Source organism: Melanaphis sacchari, unplaced genomic scaffold (assembly GCF_002803265.2).
Source record: "Melanaphis sacchari strain LSU unplaced genomic scaffold, SCAv2.0 Contig62_pilon_pilon, whole genome shotgun sequence".
NCBI lineage: Eukaryota > Metazoa > Arthropoda > Insecta > Hemiptera > Aphididae > Melanaphis > Melanaphis sacchari.
The window spans coordinates 637,619-661,102 of NW_020271445.1; the positions used below are offsets into that span (position 1 = coordinate 637,619).

Consider the following 23,484-nt stretch of genomic DNA (forward strand, 5'->3'; position numbering starts at 1 on the left):
AAATTTTTAATTTTAAAAATAACAAAATTTTAAACGTAAGATTTAAATTAAAAAAACATATGAAATACAATTCAGATAGATAAATTAATATACAATAAAAAAAACCTGACAAAGTCTCCCATAGATTTGATTTAAAAATAATAAATTAAATAAATTTCACTAATATTAATGAAGTTGTTGACCATTTTTAATAAAAAGTTTTGATTTTAAAACACTAATAAACTTATATTTAGTTTATTATTTCATGATTTACAAAATATATTTATGCCTATTTGTACAAGGAAACTAATAGTTACATTATTTTATAGGTAATTTGATGTTAAGAATCTATTTCGTTTTTTTGATAGTCTGTAGTTCAACATTCTTTTTTTACACTCGTATTTTATTGAAGTAATTTATACAGTGTATGCCTATCAGTCTATGTATACGATATTACAATCGCAGTAATAAATAAATATTTGTAATATATTTATCAAAGACATTGTGATGATGACTAAATTTTAATGTAACGTTTAATAAATTTCATGTACGAATTTCAATAATTTTGATAGACTATATTATCAGGGATCACCGTGAACAAATTTTATACGGCTCGCGGACAAAGAATAACTTTTTTCAAATATTTGTAATATCACTAAACAATTTTTTATTTTTATTAAATTTATGATTCATTTTTTCAAATATATATAATGTTAATTATGTACTTAGAATTTTGATAGCCTACGAAAAATTTTCAGATACCTAATGTGACCTTCAAAAATATTAATTGGTGACCCTTGGACTATATTATTAACTATTGCAGTGCATTAGTAATAACGACAAAATAAATTTAAAATTTAATGTACTTTCACTTATTGTTTTTGAATTATTTATGAATTTTTTTTTTTTTAAATCAATTTTATTATTTTCAGGCACTGTAAAATGGACTTGAATACTGCTTTATCGGATTCAAAAATCGCTATACATTTATTTTTTAACAATAAATTCAATGAGGCTCAACATATATTGGAACCATGGTATGTAATTTTAATACTATTATGATGTACATAATATTAATAATACTGTAATATAAATTTTCAGTGTTAATTAAATTAAAATCAAATAATAATAAATTTAATTATATTTAATATAAAAAAAATACTATTCCGTTTATAAATACGTATATAAATAAGCTATACACATTTCTTTATACAAGTTTACAGTGTGCATATATTAAATACCATCAAATTCGAATCTCATACTAGACTTAGTACTAAAATTTACCAAATCCATCAGTCAAGGTGAAGTATTATTCATTTTTCTTTTTTTTTTTTTTTTTGGGGGGGGGGGGGTGATTTATACAAAAATGTTAGCTGTTGTAAAAAAAGATCAACATATTCTACAGAAAAACAATAGAAGTAAAGTTTATATTGTTTTAAACGGAAAGCCAGTATAATAATTGTATTGATAATATCAGTTTTATAAAAAACACTTTTAAAAGTATTCATGTTCTGCCTAGTATAGGTATAGAATATAGATACTTATTTTAGAAAGTATTAAAAATGCATATTTAAATACTCAATAACACAACTAAGTATCTTAGAAACAAATACTTAAATGTTGAATATAATTTTTTTTTACTTTAAAATCAATTTTAAACAGGTTTTTATGATGTTTTATTGTACATTAATTTTGAAAAATTGTGCAAATTGTCATAAAGGGTTCTTAGTTTCAATACACTTTAATAATTTATATAAAATTAAAATAATGGTGTTTAAAATTAAGTAGTAGATTTATACCTTTGAAAAGGTTAATTTGAAACTATGTATTTAAATGATATTTATTTTAAATTTCTTTGAAATACGTATTAGAGTAGATACCTACTTAAAAATTATTTGATTAATTTTACTCAAGTACTCTATAGGATTGTATAATACTGAATACCTATGTATATTACATAAAGAAAAATGATAAATTATTATTGTATTAATCGTTAATTAAATCGAGGATATTACCAATATGAATATTGCCACTTATCTTGGCCATCTTATTAGTTTATATGTTTTAAAAAATTACGTTGATAACATTTAATATTTACATTTACATAATTAAATATGTTTTTAAATATCCAAAATTCTTGAAGTCTAAACAATGCAAGTTCGCTTGTTTTGACACACTCACGTCTCACGCTATTTCTCTTTAAGAGATACTCAAATTGTATCACAGAAGTGTTGCATTTTTGATATTGTTAATTCGTGGTTTAAAACTTAACATTTGCTTATTTTTTGGCTTGACGAAAAATCTAACAGAACGCTATGGAAATTTTTGGCTGTTGTTTAGTTACTACAATAATCAAATATTAAACATGACAATGCTTAAAAAATATACGCTTAGCGTTAATTTTGGTAGTTTTTAAAAATTATATTTATCAGTCTTTTTTAACTTTTTGTTAGTATCTACATTTTTTACTTTAAGATGATACAGGTTGTAGCCTGTAGCCACTGACAAAAACTAATTGGTTTTTGTATGTTCATAGTAAAATGTACTTGACACAAAAACAATATTTAATAGGTAACAAAGTGGAAAAATATTAATGGTTTTGAAAGGAAACTTTTAATTTGACCGGAGATGAGAAACTGGCCAATTTTAAGATAATGTTTTTAAATATCCTAAGTACTTGTTTTAGTAGGTATATACTTTTATTTGGGCAGTGAAATTGTTTTTTTATTGATTCATTCTGTTTTTACTCTTAACTATTATAATTCTTACAAGATACATAGTATGTACAATTATATAATGTATTTATTGCATCATATCAACATTTTTTTTTTTAAATGTCAAAATAAATTTGTTTTTCAGGTTCAATTGTTCGTTATTTTAGAAAATCGATTTTTAACGATAAAATATTATATAATGGATTTTGTACTACATCTTAATACTAAAACTAGAAAAAAAAATATGAATAGGTACCTCGGAAACGTAAAATTAATTTAAAAAAATATTATATATGATTAATTTTAGATATAACGTACAACAATCATTTATATTATGAACTATATTCTGTGCTTTACAAAAGTATAATTTTAAACACTTTTATTGTATTTATAATCAATGGGATTATGATTGTGTGTAAGAAATGCAGTTTAAATAAAATCACTATTTTTTCTATTTTGTTCAGAAATAATTATTTGTACTGTATGTACAATGTACATTGTACATATTATGTAATATTAAACTTAAAAATGTACATTCGAAATATTAAACTTTTTTGATTTGTAAATAATTTTACAGTTTTTTTTTACATTACAATATTTTAGGTATATGTAGGTACGTATTAAATATTCTGCTAAGGAATATGAAATTAAAAATAAAGATTATATTGTTTAAAAAAGTAAGAAGTTTAACGATAGTTGAAAAAATATCATTATTTTTTTCAAAAATTTTGTATTGCGATGATTTAATAAAATTATGAAAAAAAACTTTTTCGAAATAAAGAATGTATTTAGACACTTAAATAATGAATCATCTTGCATGTGAACAATGTAGTATACATTCGTTAAAAACTTATAAATTATAATACATCATCCACATACAAGTCGTTACAATCGACTATCGAGTATATCTATACGGCACCGTGTTTGCAAATATTTATTATTTATATTTTAATGATATATAATTTTTTTTAATTGCTCAATTAATTCAATGATTAATTCAATCATAAACTTATCAAATTATTTTGTGTATCATTTCATAGCAAATCTTCTATTCCGAATTACATTAAACTGTATTCTACTCTTAGATCTTGTAGATCTTGTTTGACGTAAAAATAAATGTTATTCATCATCCTCGTTCACTAATCTTATAACCATGCGTTAGCGCCTAATGATATTTAGTTTTCAATTTTCATAAATGTAGTGCTTTTTTGCATTCATTCAGTTTAATATAAAATTATAAAGAGTGATACACCAAATATGTTCAACCTTATTTTTCTTTAATAATAAATTTATTCAAATTTTGATCTTTGAAATTTTTTAATATATTCAAAGATCATATTTTCAAATTATTCTTAATTTTTTTTTTTATACTAGGTACTTAATAATTGTTCTAATAGAAATACAATATATTGTTTTTCAAATGTTTGACCTCTTTTATTACTATAATTTCTTTGGAAATTTTTATGTTGGTATCTAATTAAAATTCCAACTAGTAGTTTTTTATTTATTAAAATGCCTATAGGTACTATGGATAATAATGTCCTTAAAAATGGTTTCAAAAATATATTTTTTTATTGATATTATATCTAGTATCAATTATACTTAAACCGTGTTAATTTGTAAATATTGATCACTACAATTTCAAATACCATATCCATCGTTATATCTCCATTTCTTCTAAATCCTTAATAGTATATCTGTTGATATTTCTGATAGGTATACCAAGTAAAATATCTCAAAAACTATTTGTTTGAACTTTAATTCGGATATGTTAACATTTTCAGAAATTACATTTTAAATATTAAAAAGGGGATTCTTTTTTGAAAAACAGAAAATTTATATTATCACAAAATATTTCTTAGATAATATAAAATTCTCAACAAATTGAAAACAAATGGTCTTTATATATATTTAAAAATTCCAAAAATCAGACTTTGAATAACAGTATTATTGAAAAAAATGGGTGAGCATACTTGGTGAATTTCTAACTCTGTATACATAGTGTATGCTCCTGTCTTCTATCGACTATTGCGAATAACCGTCTTTCATCAATATTTTATTTATATTTACAATGTAGATTCTACATAATTGCTATATTATTTCAATATATTATGTAAACTAACAGTTTTATTTCTAAAATATTTGAATAAATGAACCCCACACGTAAATTACCTTGATCCATATGTATTATACATAATGTATAATAGTAACACAAAAACTAAATTTTAATTTTTTTCCTCGAAATATTTGTATAAAATTACTTTGTGGTGCGTTAATCGTTTTAAAAGTATTGATTAGAAAACAAATTTTAGAGAGAACATTTTTTAAATGTTTTCATAAATAAATTAAGTTTATAGTTATTGTCGTAGAATTCATTCAGTTGAGGTTTCATATTTTCATTCCGATCATGATTACAATAAAGTGGTATTTACCTACCTATAAAGTAATGATTAATAATTAATTACTAATAAATAGTGATCATATTATACTAATTATTTATTATATATAACGCTGCTTTATATCTGTTACATGACGTTCATGTAATATGTTACGTAGTGCTGTTTTAACAAATTTGTCCACTGGAAAAAAAAATGTATGTTACCTGTTACCTCACCCTTTTACATACATCGAAAAATAGATTATATTTAATTTACAATTTAAAATACAAATGTATTTACTTATAGAAAATTCAGTTAAAAACTGAATCATTTGATGTTCATAAATTAGATAAAATTTAAAGATCTGTCTATAATTAATATTTTAACGCTCTAAAATATATAAATCCACATAATTTATACATTTATACTTAAATATTTTTATAAAAAATATAGTATTATTTATAACGTGTTTGCGTCCGTAAAATAAAAATATTTAATATTTATTTAAGTATTTAGTAACTTTTAAAACGCAAATAACAGAGAGATTTTTCAATTAATTACCTATATTATGGTATTCATAAACAATATAATAATTTAAATTTGTTTTAAGTCATAACTTAGACTTGCACTTATTTTATAAAATCTTATTGACTAGTTCCGATTGCACTCATGTTTTATATTTTTAACTTATTTTTATACACCCGAGCTTTCATGAAACTTTCCTAGAAGGCTAAGTATGCGGGTCACTATTACGTACGCTAATTTTTTTGTACTTTTATTGCGAGACTTAAGTTCCAGAATGTAAAAGCAAGACATTTTGTTAAACTCCCCCCATCTACGTTTGGCCCTTAATGCGACTCTATTTGACAAATAGTAGTATGATGGGTTTTCACTAATTTCCATATAAAGTCCATTTTAATACTTAATTTGTATGCGCGTGCTATACTGTTAAAGCGTTGACATTATAAAGTATAACATAATATTTGTAACATTTTTGAATAAATCAGCTGTGTAAATAGACCAAAAAAATTAAAAAAATGATAGTAATAATCTACTTATAGAGTACTAAACGTTACACGTCATTACGCGTGTAATAATATTACACTGTATTTTAAAAATTAAGTGTTCTTTATAAATATGATATATATGCGCCTGCGGAATTTGTCCACAGAATGAAAATTGTTGATGAATATTTAAAATATTTACACTATATATATATATTAGTATACAGCTTAGATAATAAAATATAAATAATAATTTAAAAAATATATTTTGGTTAATTTTATTATTTTTGTAATGACTATCAATGGTATCAATATTATTATGTACGAGTATGTACGGTACATACATAATGTACCTATCTATCGTTTCAATGTTGTTCTATTTAAAATTTAAAATTATAACCATTAAATCTTAACCGGATATGTTAGTGATATGTTAAACTTATATAATTAAATAATTGTATAACTCAATCAATATTGATTTGTTTATTATCGTGTGTCAATACCGTACTACATATTACATTATTAAGTATGTAATGTACATTAGATGAAAATTATTCTTTGTAATATTATTATTTTTATTACTTACTATGATGTTATGTTCTTAAAAATTAATATGTTTGTCAATCATTTAATCAACAATTATAATTACGTTTTATAGGGTTGGAACGAGCATGTATCACACCATTGGAAGATCAATTTTTCTGTTTCTAGAAGCTTTACTCACATTCGAACAGGTTAATGTTATTCTATTTTTTGTACTATAAAAATCATATAATAAACATATATTTCATTAATTTGTCTTTTAATTGAAAATTTTTTTAATGTGCTATTTATTTATCAAGGACTTAGAACAAAAAAAATTTATATCCGCGATTTGACAAGTATGTGTCAAGGCCTTATCCTATGCAATTATAATTTAATTGTATTTATTAATATTTGTACTATTATGTTGTTTGTACAATCTTTATTTTAATATTTTTTTCTCATATTTATATATCTTTAATTTTACACACCAGACACAATGCACTTTTAAAATTCTAAAACTGACAAAAACATATATAAACACAAAACAGATTGATGACTTTGGTCTTAATATCGCATAGTATAGCATTGAACGGAATAGCTCATCGTATATAAAGTGATTCACCAAGAATCTATCGTCAATTATCTTCATTTTTTCTTTAATGGTGAATTTAATCAAATTCTAATTTTTGGAATTGTTAAGTATACTTAACAATCCTAATTTGGAATACTTAATTACACTATTTAAGAAATATCTGGTAGTAATAGCAAACTTATTTTTTCTAAATGAAAACTAACTTAATTTTATTGAAAATAGTTATATGAATACTAATGCATCAAAATGAAAATTTGAAAGAATAACTTTGAGCTATTATTTTCTAAATACGGATATGTAAATTGTATAAGTTGATTTGTGAAAATTTTAAGTGCCACAAAGTATTCCTTATTAAATTATATAAAAATTTAAAAATTGAATATATTTTTTTTAGGTTTTTTAAAAATTCCCAAAATTAGAATTTCAATAAATACTTTATGTATTTATAAAAAAAAAAAAATAATAAGAAAAGAAAATAAGCTTGTTTAATGATGAATTACTTATAATTATTCTGCTTACGTACTATATAGGTTATACAGGTTATATACAGTGTGATCACGATAAGTGGAAACACTCAATAACTATGTGCAGGCTTCATATATTTCAATTCTGCTTTTTCGGCTAACTAATAAACATTATTATACACATTTTCAAATAATTAGACTATTTTTTTGACAACTAATTTTGCGCATGCGCACAATAACTTTTTTTTTTTAAATGGCATGATCCATTTTTGACCACAAATTATTTTTTTTGGTATTTTTTAATGAATTTTAGTGGTTGAATTTCTTTTCTAAGTCAAAAATTGACCGAGTTATAGCAATTTGATTTTATGTTATTTGCACGGGTATGAAATACGTAGTTGATAATAATAAATACGTAAATAATAAAAATAAAATTACAAATATTGATTTTTTTTATTCATAAAAGTTTTATTTATCTAACAAATTGTTCAAACTGTGCGCCATGGTGCTGTAAACAACATTCAACACGAATTAAAAATTCTCTGTTAATAGCAGAAATAATTTGTTCCTCTGTAATTTGATTACATGCAGCAAGTATTTTATTTTTCAACTCAAGAAGACACGTAGGTGGATTGGCATACACTACCGTTTTCAAGTGACCCCATAGGAAGTAATCTAGTGGTGTAAGATCTGGTGACCTTGGTGGCCACTGAACTGCTCCATAAGTCCCTATCCACCGATTTGGAAAATATTCATTGAGCATAGGTACCAGTAATGGTTCAAATTAAGACATTTTTCACAGTCGATATTATTCTGCAGTAAGTGCTAGAAACTAATAGGAAATAAAAATCGATATTTTGTAGTTTTAAACCAAATTTAATACTTATCTATTAATTATTATGAATAATAATTCAGAAAAAAGTTGACATGCTTTTTACATATTGGGAATGCCAAAAAAATACACGCCTTGTCAAAGAAACCTATGCTCTTCGTTATCCAAGTAACTACTCGTATGATTTAACAATAAATTTAATTTTCTCTGCTTAATTTCTCATAAAATAAATGCTCTTTCTTATTTATAAATTCAGATAGGCAGCATCCATCACATACTTTTTTTTATAAACTGGAAAAAAATTTGAGACACCGGTTCTTTTTCCAAACGAATTATTAACCAACAACCAAGACGAGGAAATGCTATTGGAGAAGATATTGAGGTGCAAATACTAGCTTACGTGAAAGCAAATCCTAGGACTTCTATTCATCATGTTAGTAGAGAAATAAATATTTCATTTGGAGTTGTTCAAAAAATTTTGAAAAAACATAAAATGCACGCTTATCGTGCCGATTTAGTTCAACATTTACGTGAAGGTGACGCCGAACGTAGAATTACGTTCATTGCTTGGTTGGAAACACAGTTAAACGAAAATCCTTGTGTTTTAAATAAACATAATCATCACTATTGGGATGACCAAAATCCCCATTGGACATTTGAGACCAATAATCAAAGTGTGTGGGGAACGAATGTATGGTGTGGTTTAATAAATGGTAAACTATTAGGGCCATACTTCTACGATGGCACTCTTAATGGAAGACGTTATCATGATTTCTTACTAAATGAGCTCCCTAATATGTTAGATGACATTCCACTAGATATAAGAGCAAATTTAATATTCCAACAAGACGGAGCTCCAGCTCATAATGCAAATATTGTTCGCAATCAGCTCAATGAATATTTTCCAAATCGGTGGATAGGGACTTATGGAGCAGTTCAGTGGCCACCAAGGTCACCAGATCTTACACCACTAGATTACTTCCTATGGGGTCACTTGAAAACGGTAGTGTATGCCAATCCACCTACGTGTCTTCTTGAGTTGAAAAATAAAATACTTGCTGCATGTAATCAAATTACAGAGGAACAAATTATTTCTGCTATTAACAGAGAATTTTTAATTCGTGTTGAATGTTGTTTACAGCACCATGGCGCACAGTTTGAACAATTTGTTAGATAAATAAAACTTTTATGAATAAAAAAAATCAATATTTGTAATTTTATTTTTATTATTTACGTATTTATTATTATCAACTACGTATTTCATACCCGTGCAAATAACATAAAATCAAATTGCTATAACTCGGTCAATTTTTGACTTAGAAAAGAAATTCAACCACTAAAATTCATTAAAAAATACCAAAAAAAATAATTTGTGGTCAAAAATGGATCATGCCATTTAAAAAAAAAAAGTTATTGTGCGCATGCGCAAAATTAGTTGTCAAAAAAATAGTCTAATTATTTGAAAATGTGTATAATAATGTTTATTAGTTAGCCGAAAAAGCAGAATTGAAATATATGAAGCCTGCACATAGTTATTGAATGTTTCCACTTATCGTGATCACACTGTATATATTATATTATATTAGTATATTATTATCTAAAATAATAATAACATTGTGTTTTATTTTTTTTTTTTTTTTATGAATTTATATAATGCACACAGACGAGCATACAAAAAGCGTCTGAGGCACTAAAATCCAGTATCCGTTTATGCAATTCGTATCGCAGAAAAACCACTCTGACGCAATCCATTGGGAACATAATGAAAAAGCCTAACTACGACTCGTTTACACCGGGTATGCTGTTTAAATGAATAATAAAATTAATAAATATTAAATTCATTACTGTAAGATTAAATCTTATAAATTATCGTTAGTATACTTAAATAAAGACTAGCCTACATTTAAATGAGATAATACATTAAATAAGCTACTAAGTGTTATGTATAAATTCCTTAAAAAATCTGATTTTCCTTTTATCACTGGTTATAAAAAAATTCCAAAATATGTAAAAACTAAAAAAAAATTTTATTTGTACATAAATTAAAATAATTAACTTTTTAACTTTTTTTTAAGAGGGCCTAACTAAAAATTATAGATATATGGGTAAAGGCATCACAATAATTTAATTCGAGTTTGAATCCAAGATAATCAGAACGTTTCAAGATTTTGATCATGAAAATTTCTAAAACAGTCACTGTTATTTATTGATTACTTTATTTATTATTATTTATTACTATAATTTAAATTTAGGTATAAAAATCAAAAATTTTTATTAGCGACTATTCATTGTCCAAAATATATTTTAATTTTAAATCGGAAATAATTGTATAATATGCTATAGTTTGTAAAATTTATACATGAAAATTCGTAAAAAAAATGCACGGTTAGTGGTTTTCCATTATGTGGGAATACGTACTTAGGTATAATAACAGTGTAACAAGAGCTTATTAGGTATAAACAAAATAAATTGCTATGATATGACAATTTTACATTTAAATATAATCAGACTTTCATTATAATATAATGCATATTAAACATATTACGTTCTGTAAAATATAACGACAAGTATTGTAGGTATGTATTTCAAAATAACTAACACTAAAATATAATAAACTACATTTCTTATCATCTATTTAAATTCAATTTAATATCTTTATTATTGCTAAAAATATTACTTCAAAAGTTATAAATCCAAGAAATGATCTAAACACATATTATGTACCTATTATTTATTTAAAACTTAAAATCTATTTAATGTCTTTGTTATTACTAAAAATATAATTTCTAAATCCAAGAAACGATCTAGACGCCTATGTATTTTTATAAATGCTCTCTTTTACCTATATATTTACACGTTTCATCAATAAAATAAGAATTTAAGTAACAGAACGTATCGTTTATTACGTACAATAGGTAGTTGTTTGCAATAACCATTAGTGATTATGTTATTGAACGTGATTTTCAACTAATTTGTTTGTATCATAAAAACCTTAAAATCAAAATATAGTTCCATTCAGTTTCACCTTGTTTCTACAATAAATTATTATACATATTATCAATACACTCATGGAAACGCGATTTATGAGAATACACTTAAATAATAAAGGTTTTATTTAAAATTAAAATAATTTTTATCCGGTGGTATCCAAAAAAAACTTGCATTATTTATTAGATAGACTTACGCATTTATTATACATGCTTTAACTTCACAATGAGAAAAAAGCAAAAATTAAATTTTATTATTTGGTTTAATTAAGAGTTAAAATAACCCATTAAACTTTAATTAATAATTAATTTACAGCTCTTAACTTCAAATTTAATTTTAAGATAAGTATTAAATTAATTATAACGTTAATATTTTTAAAATATTATGAATTAAAATGTATTTAATAACAATATAATACGTATAATAACATATAAACGATAAACTAATTTTAATATTTGTAATAATTTATCTGTTTTATATAATACGTTTTCAAATAAGTAACAGTTTATTTTCAACTATCTACTATTTTATAGGTTCATTAAAATATTTAATACATCTCAATGATTTTATAAAACACATAACGCTATATGAAATTATCTAGCTATTAAATATTATTATTTGTGTAAACAATATTGTCTATAAATTATTAATATACTTAATACTTTTTGCATTTGGTTACTTTTGAGTTATAATTTCTGCTTATGGTTGACCCGTTCACCAACCATCTTATTTGTGAATCGACAATTCTGTTAAATATAATTATTTATATTCATACAATATTATTAGCCGTTAGCCATTGAATACTTTAGTAATTACTTAGGTTTGAGTGTTACTGTACAAAATAATAATGTATTATCCGAACAAAACATGTACCGTAATATTACTATTGTAGACTAATAATGGTACATATAATACAATATGCGCGATAAAATTTCATTTATTGTTGCGATGTATTCATTGCATATATTGATATATTTATCATCATGCCTATCTGCATTTTAAACCATTTATTATGTTTCAATAATGTACACCTATTTTATTATTGTTAATGTTGGACTACAGTATTTCAACATTAAATAATTTCATTTCAAATGTTTTTTTTTATAATTCCGTGTATTTTAACTTTTTTATCTTTCCTTTAAAACAAAAATAATCTTATATTATACCTAATATAACTCCTTTTTCTTATTCTCAAATAACACAAAAAAACATGGGTTTATTTTATGAATATAGTATAATATAGTCCAGTTGCACGTGCAGTAACATTAAAATATTATGACGTCTACTAAAACCATTAATTTTTTACGTAGGTATTACACCTGTTATTTATTAATATTTTTTGTATTTCCGTACAGACGAGTTACATGCTGAACTATGTTTCGCCGAAGCATTGTTACTTAAAGCACTTTTAACATTCATTGAAGATGAGACGTTAGTCAGTTTCATTCGGGCAGGCATTAAAATACGATCATGCTACAACTCATACAAGTATGTGTTCAACTCATAATCTATATTATACGACTAAAATGCATAGGTCTATTGTTAAGTTTAGTCATATACTATATAACTATATTATATAGTTACCAAATAGTTATAATATATATCAATGTGATTACCGATTTAGTCATGTTATATTGAACATGTACTATTAAATTTTATATAGACAATATGACATCAAAAATATTAACGGTTAATAATGATTATAATTACTTTTGCTGATATTTACTGTCATAATTTTTTCATGGTTCCGGTAATAATAGGTTAGATTTGCACTTGTGAAATTTACAGAACTTTTTAACCAGTTAAAAAAATAATAAATTCAAATTTACTGATATATTCTTATATTTAAATACTTACGTAGGACGTTCACAATATATAGAGAAAAACCGTTATAGAACCAAATACTGAACTTAAAAAATCAATTTAATTCAAATTTTTAATGTTTTATACATATACCAACTATAATAATATGATTTCTGGTTTTGGACTGTTGTTAGTCGTTACAATTATTTAAAAAAGGTTCTGGTTTAGTAATTTACTTACACATGATCCCGGGCTTTACACAAGATTCCAAGCTTAACACAAAACTGGTTATATTTACGGTCTGATTGTAGTCTCTGTCCTAAGACTGATAAATGAGTACATGTTTAATCTGAGAATGATCGTAGTGTGTGTTTATTTTAAATTAATAAATATTTATCACGCATCACACATTTATATAATGCTACTTTTATGGTGTTTTTTTTTTTTTAGAGAATGTAATGTCATATTGAGCTCGCGCTCATGGTCTGAAAACGAAAAGTCCTACAAAGAGCATTTTGAGAGTGGCGTGCGTCTGGGTATCGGGGCTTTTAATCTGGCAAGTATTGTATAAAATAATAACTATACATTTATAATAATATAGATGATTATATTGAATACAATAATTTTTCCCTTTAATAATAAATTTATTCAAATTTTAATTTCTAATTTATTTTAATAAACTTAAGAGCCATATTTTCAAATACTTAGAATTCAATATAATTTAAGCAAAATCCTATTGTCCTAGTGTACCAACTTCTTTTTTTCGATTGGAAATCGCTTTTTTTCCTGTAAATGGTTAACCAGATGACTGACTTTTAATAATTTTGAAGTATTCAAATCGATATCCGAACTAATTGTAAATATTATAATTGTGTAATAAGTCAATATTCAATAATAATGGGTTTTGAAATTATGAGAGCTATGGTTAGTAAAAACTTACGTTATTAATATTAACCTATCAACATTTTATACTCAGTAAATATTAAAATAAATACTTAGTACTAAATCCAACATACAACTATTTTATATTTTTATAAAACCGTTTTTATGGTCTATTATCCTTAAAATATACATTTTAATTATTCAAAAGAATACACCAATATTTTGCATAATAATTTAAAATAATAAGTAAATTTGTGTGGACACTTCTAAAAATTATTTAAAAATCTAAAAAATAGAAAATATGTTCCTTAATTAATATTCCAAAAATCTGAATTGAAGTAGATTCATTACATATATTTGTATATATTCGACGATCGCCGTGACAGTTTTTATTGTTGTGTATTGTCTATAACTTACTTTTATACTTTAAAGTGAATACTGCCCACAATATGCTTTATAATATAATATATGATTTTGATGTTCATGAATTTAAATTTATATTGTATATTTTTATTTTTTTTCATATATATAGATGATCTCGTTACTGCCGTCAAAAATAATCAAACTACTGGAATTCATCGGGTTTTCTGGAAGCAAAGTAATCGTTTTTTTTTTTTTAAGAATCGATGTTCACAATATACATATTATAAACATTAAATATTTATAAATAATGTACCTTATAATAAAATTCTTGGGAAATAGGAATTCTATAATTGAAAGTCACCATATTTGTTCGATTCTTATTCGGTTATACAAGCAAACATTTGGCGTTTTACAGATAATAGTTTTTGATGACATATATAACGGTGGGAAAACTAAATTTATAGTGAAAATATCACTTTTTCCGTTTTATAAGAATTGCCTTTTGGTTGAACGCCCATATAACGTATATTATTATAAGATATATTAGTTAAAAAAAATAAATTAAGAAATTAATAGGACGTGTCATGCATGAGCATATTAAATTTAAATGAGAAACTTTGTATCGGTGCATGAGTCAAAAGATACAAATGTTTGATTTAACAACTATGGTACCATGCTACCATGCCATGATGACTCACTTTTTATTTTAAGTGCTTTTATTGGTCAATATGTGGGATAAATGGGATAAGTCAATTTGATAATTTTTTTTTTTTTCATAAAATGCATAAATTTAATATAGAAATGTAACGATTTTTGCGTTTCTTGAAAAATAGTGATTTTGACTCTATTCCTTTTTAACCACACGTCATGTCTAATTCGATCAGCAAAATGTAGCTGCAAATGTCCTATCCTTTCCTAAATTGTTCATTAATAATGCTGCCATAAAATCTACATGTCTTTTTCCTAAATATAAGTATTAAAAATTAAATCTAACTGCAGGAACAAGGCCTCAGTGAACTTGAATTGTGTTACCAAGTTCCACATGGACTACGACACGTCCTATGCGTTCTAACCATGCTCACTTACCACCTGGTTGTGGTGTACGTTTTCAGTCAGGAAGAGGGTGACTTAGAGTTTTGCGACACAGCGCTGCGCCAACAATTAACGGTAAGGTTTTGTTTCCATTGCTAAATTTATTATCCTATGACTTATTCATTATAATATAACATACTGCAATTATAACATGTATAATGCATACATTTTTGGTGAACAGATTAGTGGGGTGGTTCTTCAAACAAAATAAAATAATTTAGTAATTGGATTGAAGCGAGCTTTAGGTACAAAGCATTAACCATAGCACATGCTCGTATTTTACACATACTATACAGAATTATTTATCAACCATGTTCAATGTTCACATTCATATTTTCTTTGATACTTTTTGATTTCGTACTGTAATGACCGGTGGCGATGGTTGAGAAATACCATGATTCCATTATTGTACTCCACGATATTTTAAAATATATTATTTATCTGGTGTTTCAATATTATATCTTCTTTATTTTATTAAATTAATTAAATCAAAATATAAATTAACTAGGTATTATTGTTGGTATTACAATAACACTAAAAACAGGAATGTGTAGTATGTGCATTTTATTGGTGACAAAAACATTTAAGTAATCACTATATTTATGTATTCAAATTACAAATTTAATAAACATTGTTAAATTCATAAATATTTATATATTTATAGTTTATACCATTCGTTATTTCCTATTTATTTAAAAAGTATTATTCAATACTTATATGTATATTTATGTTTTAAATTTTTGTTTTATAAAATAATTAAGGTATAATTATAACAACCTTATGTTTTTTTTTAAAAAACAGCGTGAAATACAATAACGAAATCGATATTTTCTCGGTTATTATATTTTTATTATTTATGAAAAAAATAGGAGTCAGCATTACTAGTGAATCCAGAATATGTTAAAATGCCTTCCCCCATTAGATATTTTATTCAATTTAGTCTTTTTTTACATAAATCAGTATTCAATGTTTACATAATCACGTCATTAAATAATGGATTTTAAAAATGTAAACAATTGTCCGCAAAATGAACATACCTACACATTTTTTTAGATTTGTCGTTTATAGATATTGTATATAGGAGTTTAGATTGATACAATAATAATTTTACGTAAAATCAAACTAACAAATTTCAACAAAAGAAAATATCAAGACTTAATTCCATAAGAAAAAAAATTCAAATCTTTGTTACACGGATATTTTAGATATTTTGTCAAAATGTAATCATTTTTTTTTTTTTTTTATGCAGTAGACGCCGCTTATAAGACTCACTTTTGGATCAGCACAAAGTGAGTCTTATAACCGAATGAATCTTATAGGCGAAGTGGAAAAAAAAATTAATTACGTATTTATAAATTTTATTTTACTACATATTTTGCTTTGATTTTAATACATTAACACATATTACATACGTTATTATTGAATAAATTTAATAGTCCCGATAAAAAAAACTAAAATTATAATCGTTATAATCATCGTTGCGATAAATGTGAACTTTTATCTGCGATAAAAATTATTATACGTTATAAGGTACCAACAGAAACTAGAAATAATCAACAGGAATATTATTTCATTTTTCAAAACCAATTTATTTCTAAATTATAACCAAAAAAGTTTATTTTCTACTATTTATTTTACGAAATTTGAGTCTTATAATCGAAGTGTTGAGTCTTAAAACCGATTTTTTTTAATGTATTTGGATACGTCCGTTCCAGACGATTTTGAGTCTAATAAGCGACTGAACCTTATATCCGTGAGTCTTATAAGCGGCGTCTACTGTAGTTGTAATTGAAAAAAAAATCCTTAATTATTATAATCTAGGAACCTCAATATATTATAGGAATTATTTACCCTATGTATATAAAAATCCGGCAATCTAGTTTTTGGGATTTATTTATGGTACCTAAAAATCTATCGTATAATTTTATGAAATAATATCTATCTATATTTAACAAACGTTGTATACTGTATTATTGTATATTTACATGATGGTGTGCGCAGCTGTATCCTAACGGTGCGTGGTTCTTGTACTTTAAAGGACGTCTGGAGTTTATGCGTGGTAACGTAGACGATGCAATCAAATGGTACACAGCTTCGGTGGAGTCCCAAGACTCATGGCCTCAATTCCATCACATATGCTACTGGGAATTGTGCTGGGCCAATTGGTTTGTACATAATAATATTAAAATAGATTAGAAACATATACAGCTTAGGAATATGAAATTTAAAATGTATGCTGACATGTAATTTGAAAAAGTAGAAAACTTGGAAATAACAATGATAACATAATAAGATAAACTATTTTTCGAAAATATTTTTTTATAATCACGTCAAATTATGTAAAAAAATATGCCTTACTAAATTCCAAAAAAAAATTTTGAGATAATTATGCATTTACTAGTAAAAGAATCACAACCTATACTAGTGTTTTAACATTATTAAATAGTTTGAAATGAGAAAACAGTGGATTAAACTTAATTCCCATATACTGTCGTACTTGTCGTAATGATAAAAACGATAAACATTTATCTTATCTTATGATTCGACCCTTTGACACAGTATAACGAATATAATTATATAATATACATTGAATATTAATATATTTATATACCATGGTGCGGTATACTTATGGATCATAGTATATTGATATATAATAATGCGATTCATTTTACTCATTTTAGCGTTGCCTTAAACTGGAAACGCGCAGAAATATACGCGGCCAAATTGGCGGAGCAGAGCAAGTGGTCACGCACTACATACAACTACCAGCGAGCATGTATCATGCTCATGCGAGGATACAATTGTTTGTCCCGCGACGAGCTCAATACGGTCAACCAGTTAATGGCGTAAGTGAACACTTTACATGACATAATAATATTGTTATAATATTGGAGCTTAAGTTTTTTTTTTTAACTTTATTGTCAAGGCTTTGAACCGAAAACAATCCGAATATTATGAAAAAAAAAACCAGTAGCCTTAAAGTCAAAACATACTATTTCTATAATAGTACTTGGGTACTATTTAAATTTTATTTATTATTTTCGTGTTAATTCAAAGCCTTAGACAGTGTCGTTTTATGCATAAATAATAAATATTTATGTATTATACGTATGTACACTGCAGGGACGTGCCCAAATACAAACAGAGGATCGCGGGAAAATCGTTGCCAATGGAAAAATTTGCTGTAAAGAGATCTCAAAGGTTTGCCAATCAGAATAACAGGCTGTTCATGCCTGCCATTGAATTGCTGTACTTGTGGAACTTGTTCAACGTATTCGGCAAACGCAAGTCATTGTGCGACAATCTGTACAGACTCATTGATAGAAACACAAAAGACCTTGAAAAAAATCCTGGTACAGTTATTATCCGATTTATTATTATTAATTTATAAGTTATACATTACATCGTAATTGTTATTACCAATATAATTACTTATTGTCGCTATAATTCACTGCAGTAGTCAAAGGCTGACGGATCGATTGATTGTTGTTATTTCACTGCACTATAATGTATTTTCTGAGATTTTAAGACGTTTGCAATTTTGCGAACAAAATAATGATAGTATACGAAGTAGTATGTTACATATAATATTATGTTTGCATTCTAGCCAAACTATATAATATTACTACTATGATGTTAATATTGACGTATTATAGTATTATTAAATTGAGTGAACGTCGACATTTCTTAAAAATATTCGTCAGGACAATAATAGTCATTGTAGGTTTTATCTTTATTTTTTCTAGAGCTTCGAGAGCTTCTAGAGTTTCTAATCATCGCGTGCGTATAATATAACCGATTTACGTTCCGCGCTAAATCAATATGGTCACTATATAAGTCCAAAGTCAATTAGTGGTGGAATTAATCACACCGGCTAAATCCTGATACAACAACTGGGTGTATGATATCGTGTCGTATAACCAAGTCACAACACAAATTTTTGTCTACAGAGCAATTCGCAACGCCTATGATTTATTTAGAACAACTAAACTTGCTCAGACCACCTACATTACGTTTTACTGAGTTCGTATAATTAAGTAATCGAGAAACCTGAATAGAGATGATTCACAAAGGATAAACATTGAATAATTAAAAATAAATTTAGGATATTATAACGATTTATGATTTTTATTAATGGCATATAGTTATAAATGTAATTTTTATTAGAGTGATTTTTGATTTTTAGTTATTGTAGATTGTTGGTCAGGTTGAGTATAACTGGTTTTGACCATTGGACCGTATTCATTCATAAAATGTTCCTTTTATAGTTATTATAACATAAAAACGCATACAGAAACAAACGCTTCAGTAATTATCCAGTTCAAATGTTTTCATATTTCTGATAAATATCATTGATTCTACAAGATAAATATCATATACCTGGCTTTACATAGTATTGTTACATAGTAATAAATAATTAAATTGAAATAAAAATTTTCCACTTCGAAATAAAAAGTACAGAATAAATAAACGTGAATTTGGTTCATGTGATAAGTATTTTAAAATAATTAACTCAACATATTTTATTGATTGTGATATTAATTAATACATCATTTAAAATACAATGTACTAATTGTTTTCTCCACCCTCGAATTTTTTATAACAATCTACCTAACCGATAAATTATTAGGAAAGATTAATCAATAATTTACAGATATTTAGTGATAGTTATTAATTTATTGAGTATGAAATAATTGAAAATAAATTTAATAACTGAATTAAATATTTTTAACAAATCAAATATTGTTTTGGTGAAATTTATTAACAAACTTATAAACAAAAAATATAAATTTCTGTTAAAAACGATAAAATTGATATTAGTTTACCGAAAAAAATGATAGGTTTGAAGTCAAAAAATTAACATTAAAATTTTCTATATAACGAAGTATTATTTCATACTTTTTCAGTTTTGAAAACGTTTATAATTTAATTTAATTTCAATGAAAGTAAAATTTTGTCAAAATATGCAATAATCATTAAATATGCAAAAACTATTTTTTTTATTAAAATTGTAAAAATTAAACTTACAAAATATATATATATATATGTGTGTGTGTGCAATAAAAAAATTTGTGGATTAAAACGAATCTTTTGATGCAAATTAATTAATGCAATAGATTCTAAGTGAAGACAGTTATTAAAAAATAATTTAAGATTTTGATGAACTTTCGCAACTGTTTAAATTCAAACGTTTATAAAAAAAGTTAATATGACTGTATGCTATACTTTTTCTTGAAATTATAGTTAATAAAACTAATGAGAAATCTTGTATTACGAGGACATTTTCAATTTTTAGATATCAAATTAAAATTTGATGCATTTTAAACTATAAATACATCACAAATTATCTAAATACATCTCAGAATTTTATGAAATTTGAAATTCATACGTTTCTAAAAAAAATTGTGTTTATATTTTCACATTAAAAAATACATATATTGTGTTATATTTTTAAGTTTTTTTACTCAAAAATAAAAATCTAATTCTAAACTCTAATTTAATAAGACTTTTCATGTTTAGATAATTTAATTTTTGATAAACTAGCTTCAGTAAAAAGCGATTAATGAAAACGAATCTATAGTTAATTCCAAGCCACATTTATTTAACACATTTTCTACTAATGAAGTTTACACAGTTTTTTAAAAAAGGATTTTGTCTGAGTTGACCATAATATCTACTATTGAAAACTTAAACATTATTAAATTAATAACCTTTTTCTTTCATGGTAAAATTATGTTAAAAAAAAAAATCGCTTTCAGAAAGTAAATTATGAAAATTTATACTTAGATTCATATTCCTGTGTACATTTCGATGTCTCGCAGAGAGATCATTTATCGCCTATCTTATTTCTAATATATTTTAATATTGGTGTATTTACAGTGAAACAAAATTTAAATATATAACAATTAGTCGATGTTGCAAACAATTTCAAAACTATTAACTTGAAATTAGACAGAATAATTATACAATTAAATCTTCGTTATTTAATATTTTTGTAAATGGTATAGTAATAAAGAAATTTTAATATAAGTTAATAAATATAAATAAATATACTATAATTTAATTTTCATATAAAAAATTGAGTATTATCTAAAAAATTCTTTACTTAATACTGGTATAAAATGGGTATCCATTATAAATTATGCATGTGTCTATATTTTAATATAAAGTTAAATTTCAATTACCTATCATATTGATAAAATCAAAAACAAAGTAGGTACTATTACAGGTACAATTACTATTATACATATTAAAGCTTAGTTATTCTAAATTAAACTATTAATATTCCTTAAAAAACGTATATTCTTTAGTGCGTTATAATTTAGAATAATATATTAACACTATTATAATTCATACTCAAAACTTAGAAACAGGATAAAAATGTTTTCTTCACTTTATTATTTCTTTTAAATCTAATGCTCAGAGACCTCAACAAATGTCATAAAATGATAGTATTATTAAATTGTTTCTTCTAAATAAAAATACTCCGGCAAATTAACAAAATTATAACCTTATTAGTTATTACGAGTACTTATTACCATAATATAAAATGTGAATACTATGTTATAATTACAATATTCTTATATCATTAAAAAAAAAAAAATACCTGATTTGTCTCTCCTGGTTTATGGCAATATCTAATTTGAATCTTTATATGCAATGATAAATTATTCAACTATATTATAGAAAGTATTCAAATAGTCAAGTTTATTCTATTTAAATGTATTCATTAAATAATTCAATTTTATACACTTATTGGTTATTAATATATTTATAAATTTTATATGTATATACATATTATACATCTAGGCACCAAAATTTCAATTATTTACTTTAAATATAATTGACTATCTACTTTACCTGTATTAAATTATATATTCATTATGAATATATATACTATACCTATTTGAATTCTTGTTTCTACATTTTATACATTTTAAGCCAATTTCGCAACTATGAAAGTTTTTAGAACCACTCCCAGTTAGGATACAACTACATAATACATATAGTTAAAATATATTAGGTTTTTCACTTTTTTTGCTAATAATTAAATGAATAGAGTAAATCGGGAGCTTATAAGTTATCCATTTATTATACTTGAGTAACTAGATAATATACAATAAAATTATAATTTATAGTACCATTCATTTAGATGACAATATTTTCATCTTATAATTTAAGTTGGGTAGTATCTCAGTAGGTTAGAAAAGAGTATGAACAAATAATTAATATAATATGTTTTCATTAAATCTATGTTTACCACAGCCCTTAAATAATATAGTTAATATAGTGATAAATTAGATATTATATTAAAACTGTTACAAATTTGGATTTATTTTAACTTCGAAGTTCAAGAGCATTGACACTTCAAAATTCTTGAGTTAATTTTATAACTGTTAAAATAACTATCCTAAAGTTCTAAATAAAAATATTGACGCACAAATGAGTTTGTCATTAACAAAATTTGTATTTAATATAACGAAAGGTTAACGTAGAGTGGAGCACAAACAAAACTCAGTCACTGCTTTTAAACAACGTTGTTTTTACATACTCTTCTTAATATATGGAAGAACGTCCAAAACTTTTAGTTTTATCAAAATAATGTCCTCAATTAATAGTAAATATTTTATTTCATTATATTTTATTTTACTTTGTTATTTTATCTTGGCATTAAGAAAATTAATATGATATGTAATGTACGTCCTTAACAATATATAATTAATGTATCTATTATATTTATATTATTTCATTTAAAAAACAAACATTTTTAAGAATAAATATTTTTATTATATTATAATTATAATTTTAATTCTAGATAAATGGGTGCTAAATTGGATTCTAAAATTTGGTTAGAAATTTTTACTTAA

The 23,484-nt window shown here is 24.5% G+C and overlaps 2 protein-coding genes across 3 annotated transcripts in view; both read left to right on the forward strand.

Annotated features, from left to right (window-relative positions):
- LOC112600275 (tetratricopeptide repeat protein 39B-like) overlaps positions 1-23,484 on the forward strand; it is a 39,669-nt gene that overhangs the window by 10,443 nt on the left and 5,742 nt on the right. For both annotated transcript variants that reach the window (XM_025347460.1, XM_025347461.1), the window contains 10 exons: positions 912-1,016; positions 6,734-6,809; positions 10,152-10,284; positions 12,832-12,964; positions 13,730-13,835; positions 14,694-14,759; positions 15,524-15,691; positions 17,618-17,781; positions 18,298-18,462; positions 18,740-18,969. In XM_025347460.1, the coding sequence (XP_025203245.1) occupies positions 912-1,016; positions 6,734-6,809; positions 10,152-10,284; positions 12,832-12,964; positions 13,730-13,835; positions 14,694-14,759; positions 15,524-15,691; positions 17,618-17,781; positions 18,298-18,462; positions 18,740-18,969 (1,346 nt within the window). The remainder of the gene's footprint in view (positions 1-911; positions 1,017-6,733; positions 6,810-10,151; positions 10,285-12,831; positions 12,965-13,729; positions 13,836-14,693; positions 14,760-15,523; positions 15,692-17,617; positions 17,782-18,297; positions 18,463-18,739; positions 18,970-23,484) is intronic.
- LOC112600276 lies at positions 8,607-9,665 on the forward strand. Its single transcript, XM_025347462.1, has one exon. The coding sequence runs from the start codon at positions 8,982-8,984 to the stop codon at positions 9,663-9,665; it is 684 nt and encodes a 227-aa protein (XP_025203247.1). The 5' UTR covers positions 8,607-8,981.

Excerpts from the sequence above, each read along its gene's own strand:
- LOC112600276 (XM_025347462.1), top strand. The coding sequence starts at position 8,982 with ATGCACGCTTATCGTGCCGATTTAGTTCAACATTTACGTGAAGGTGAC.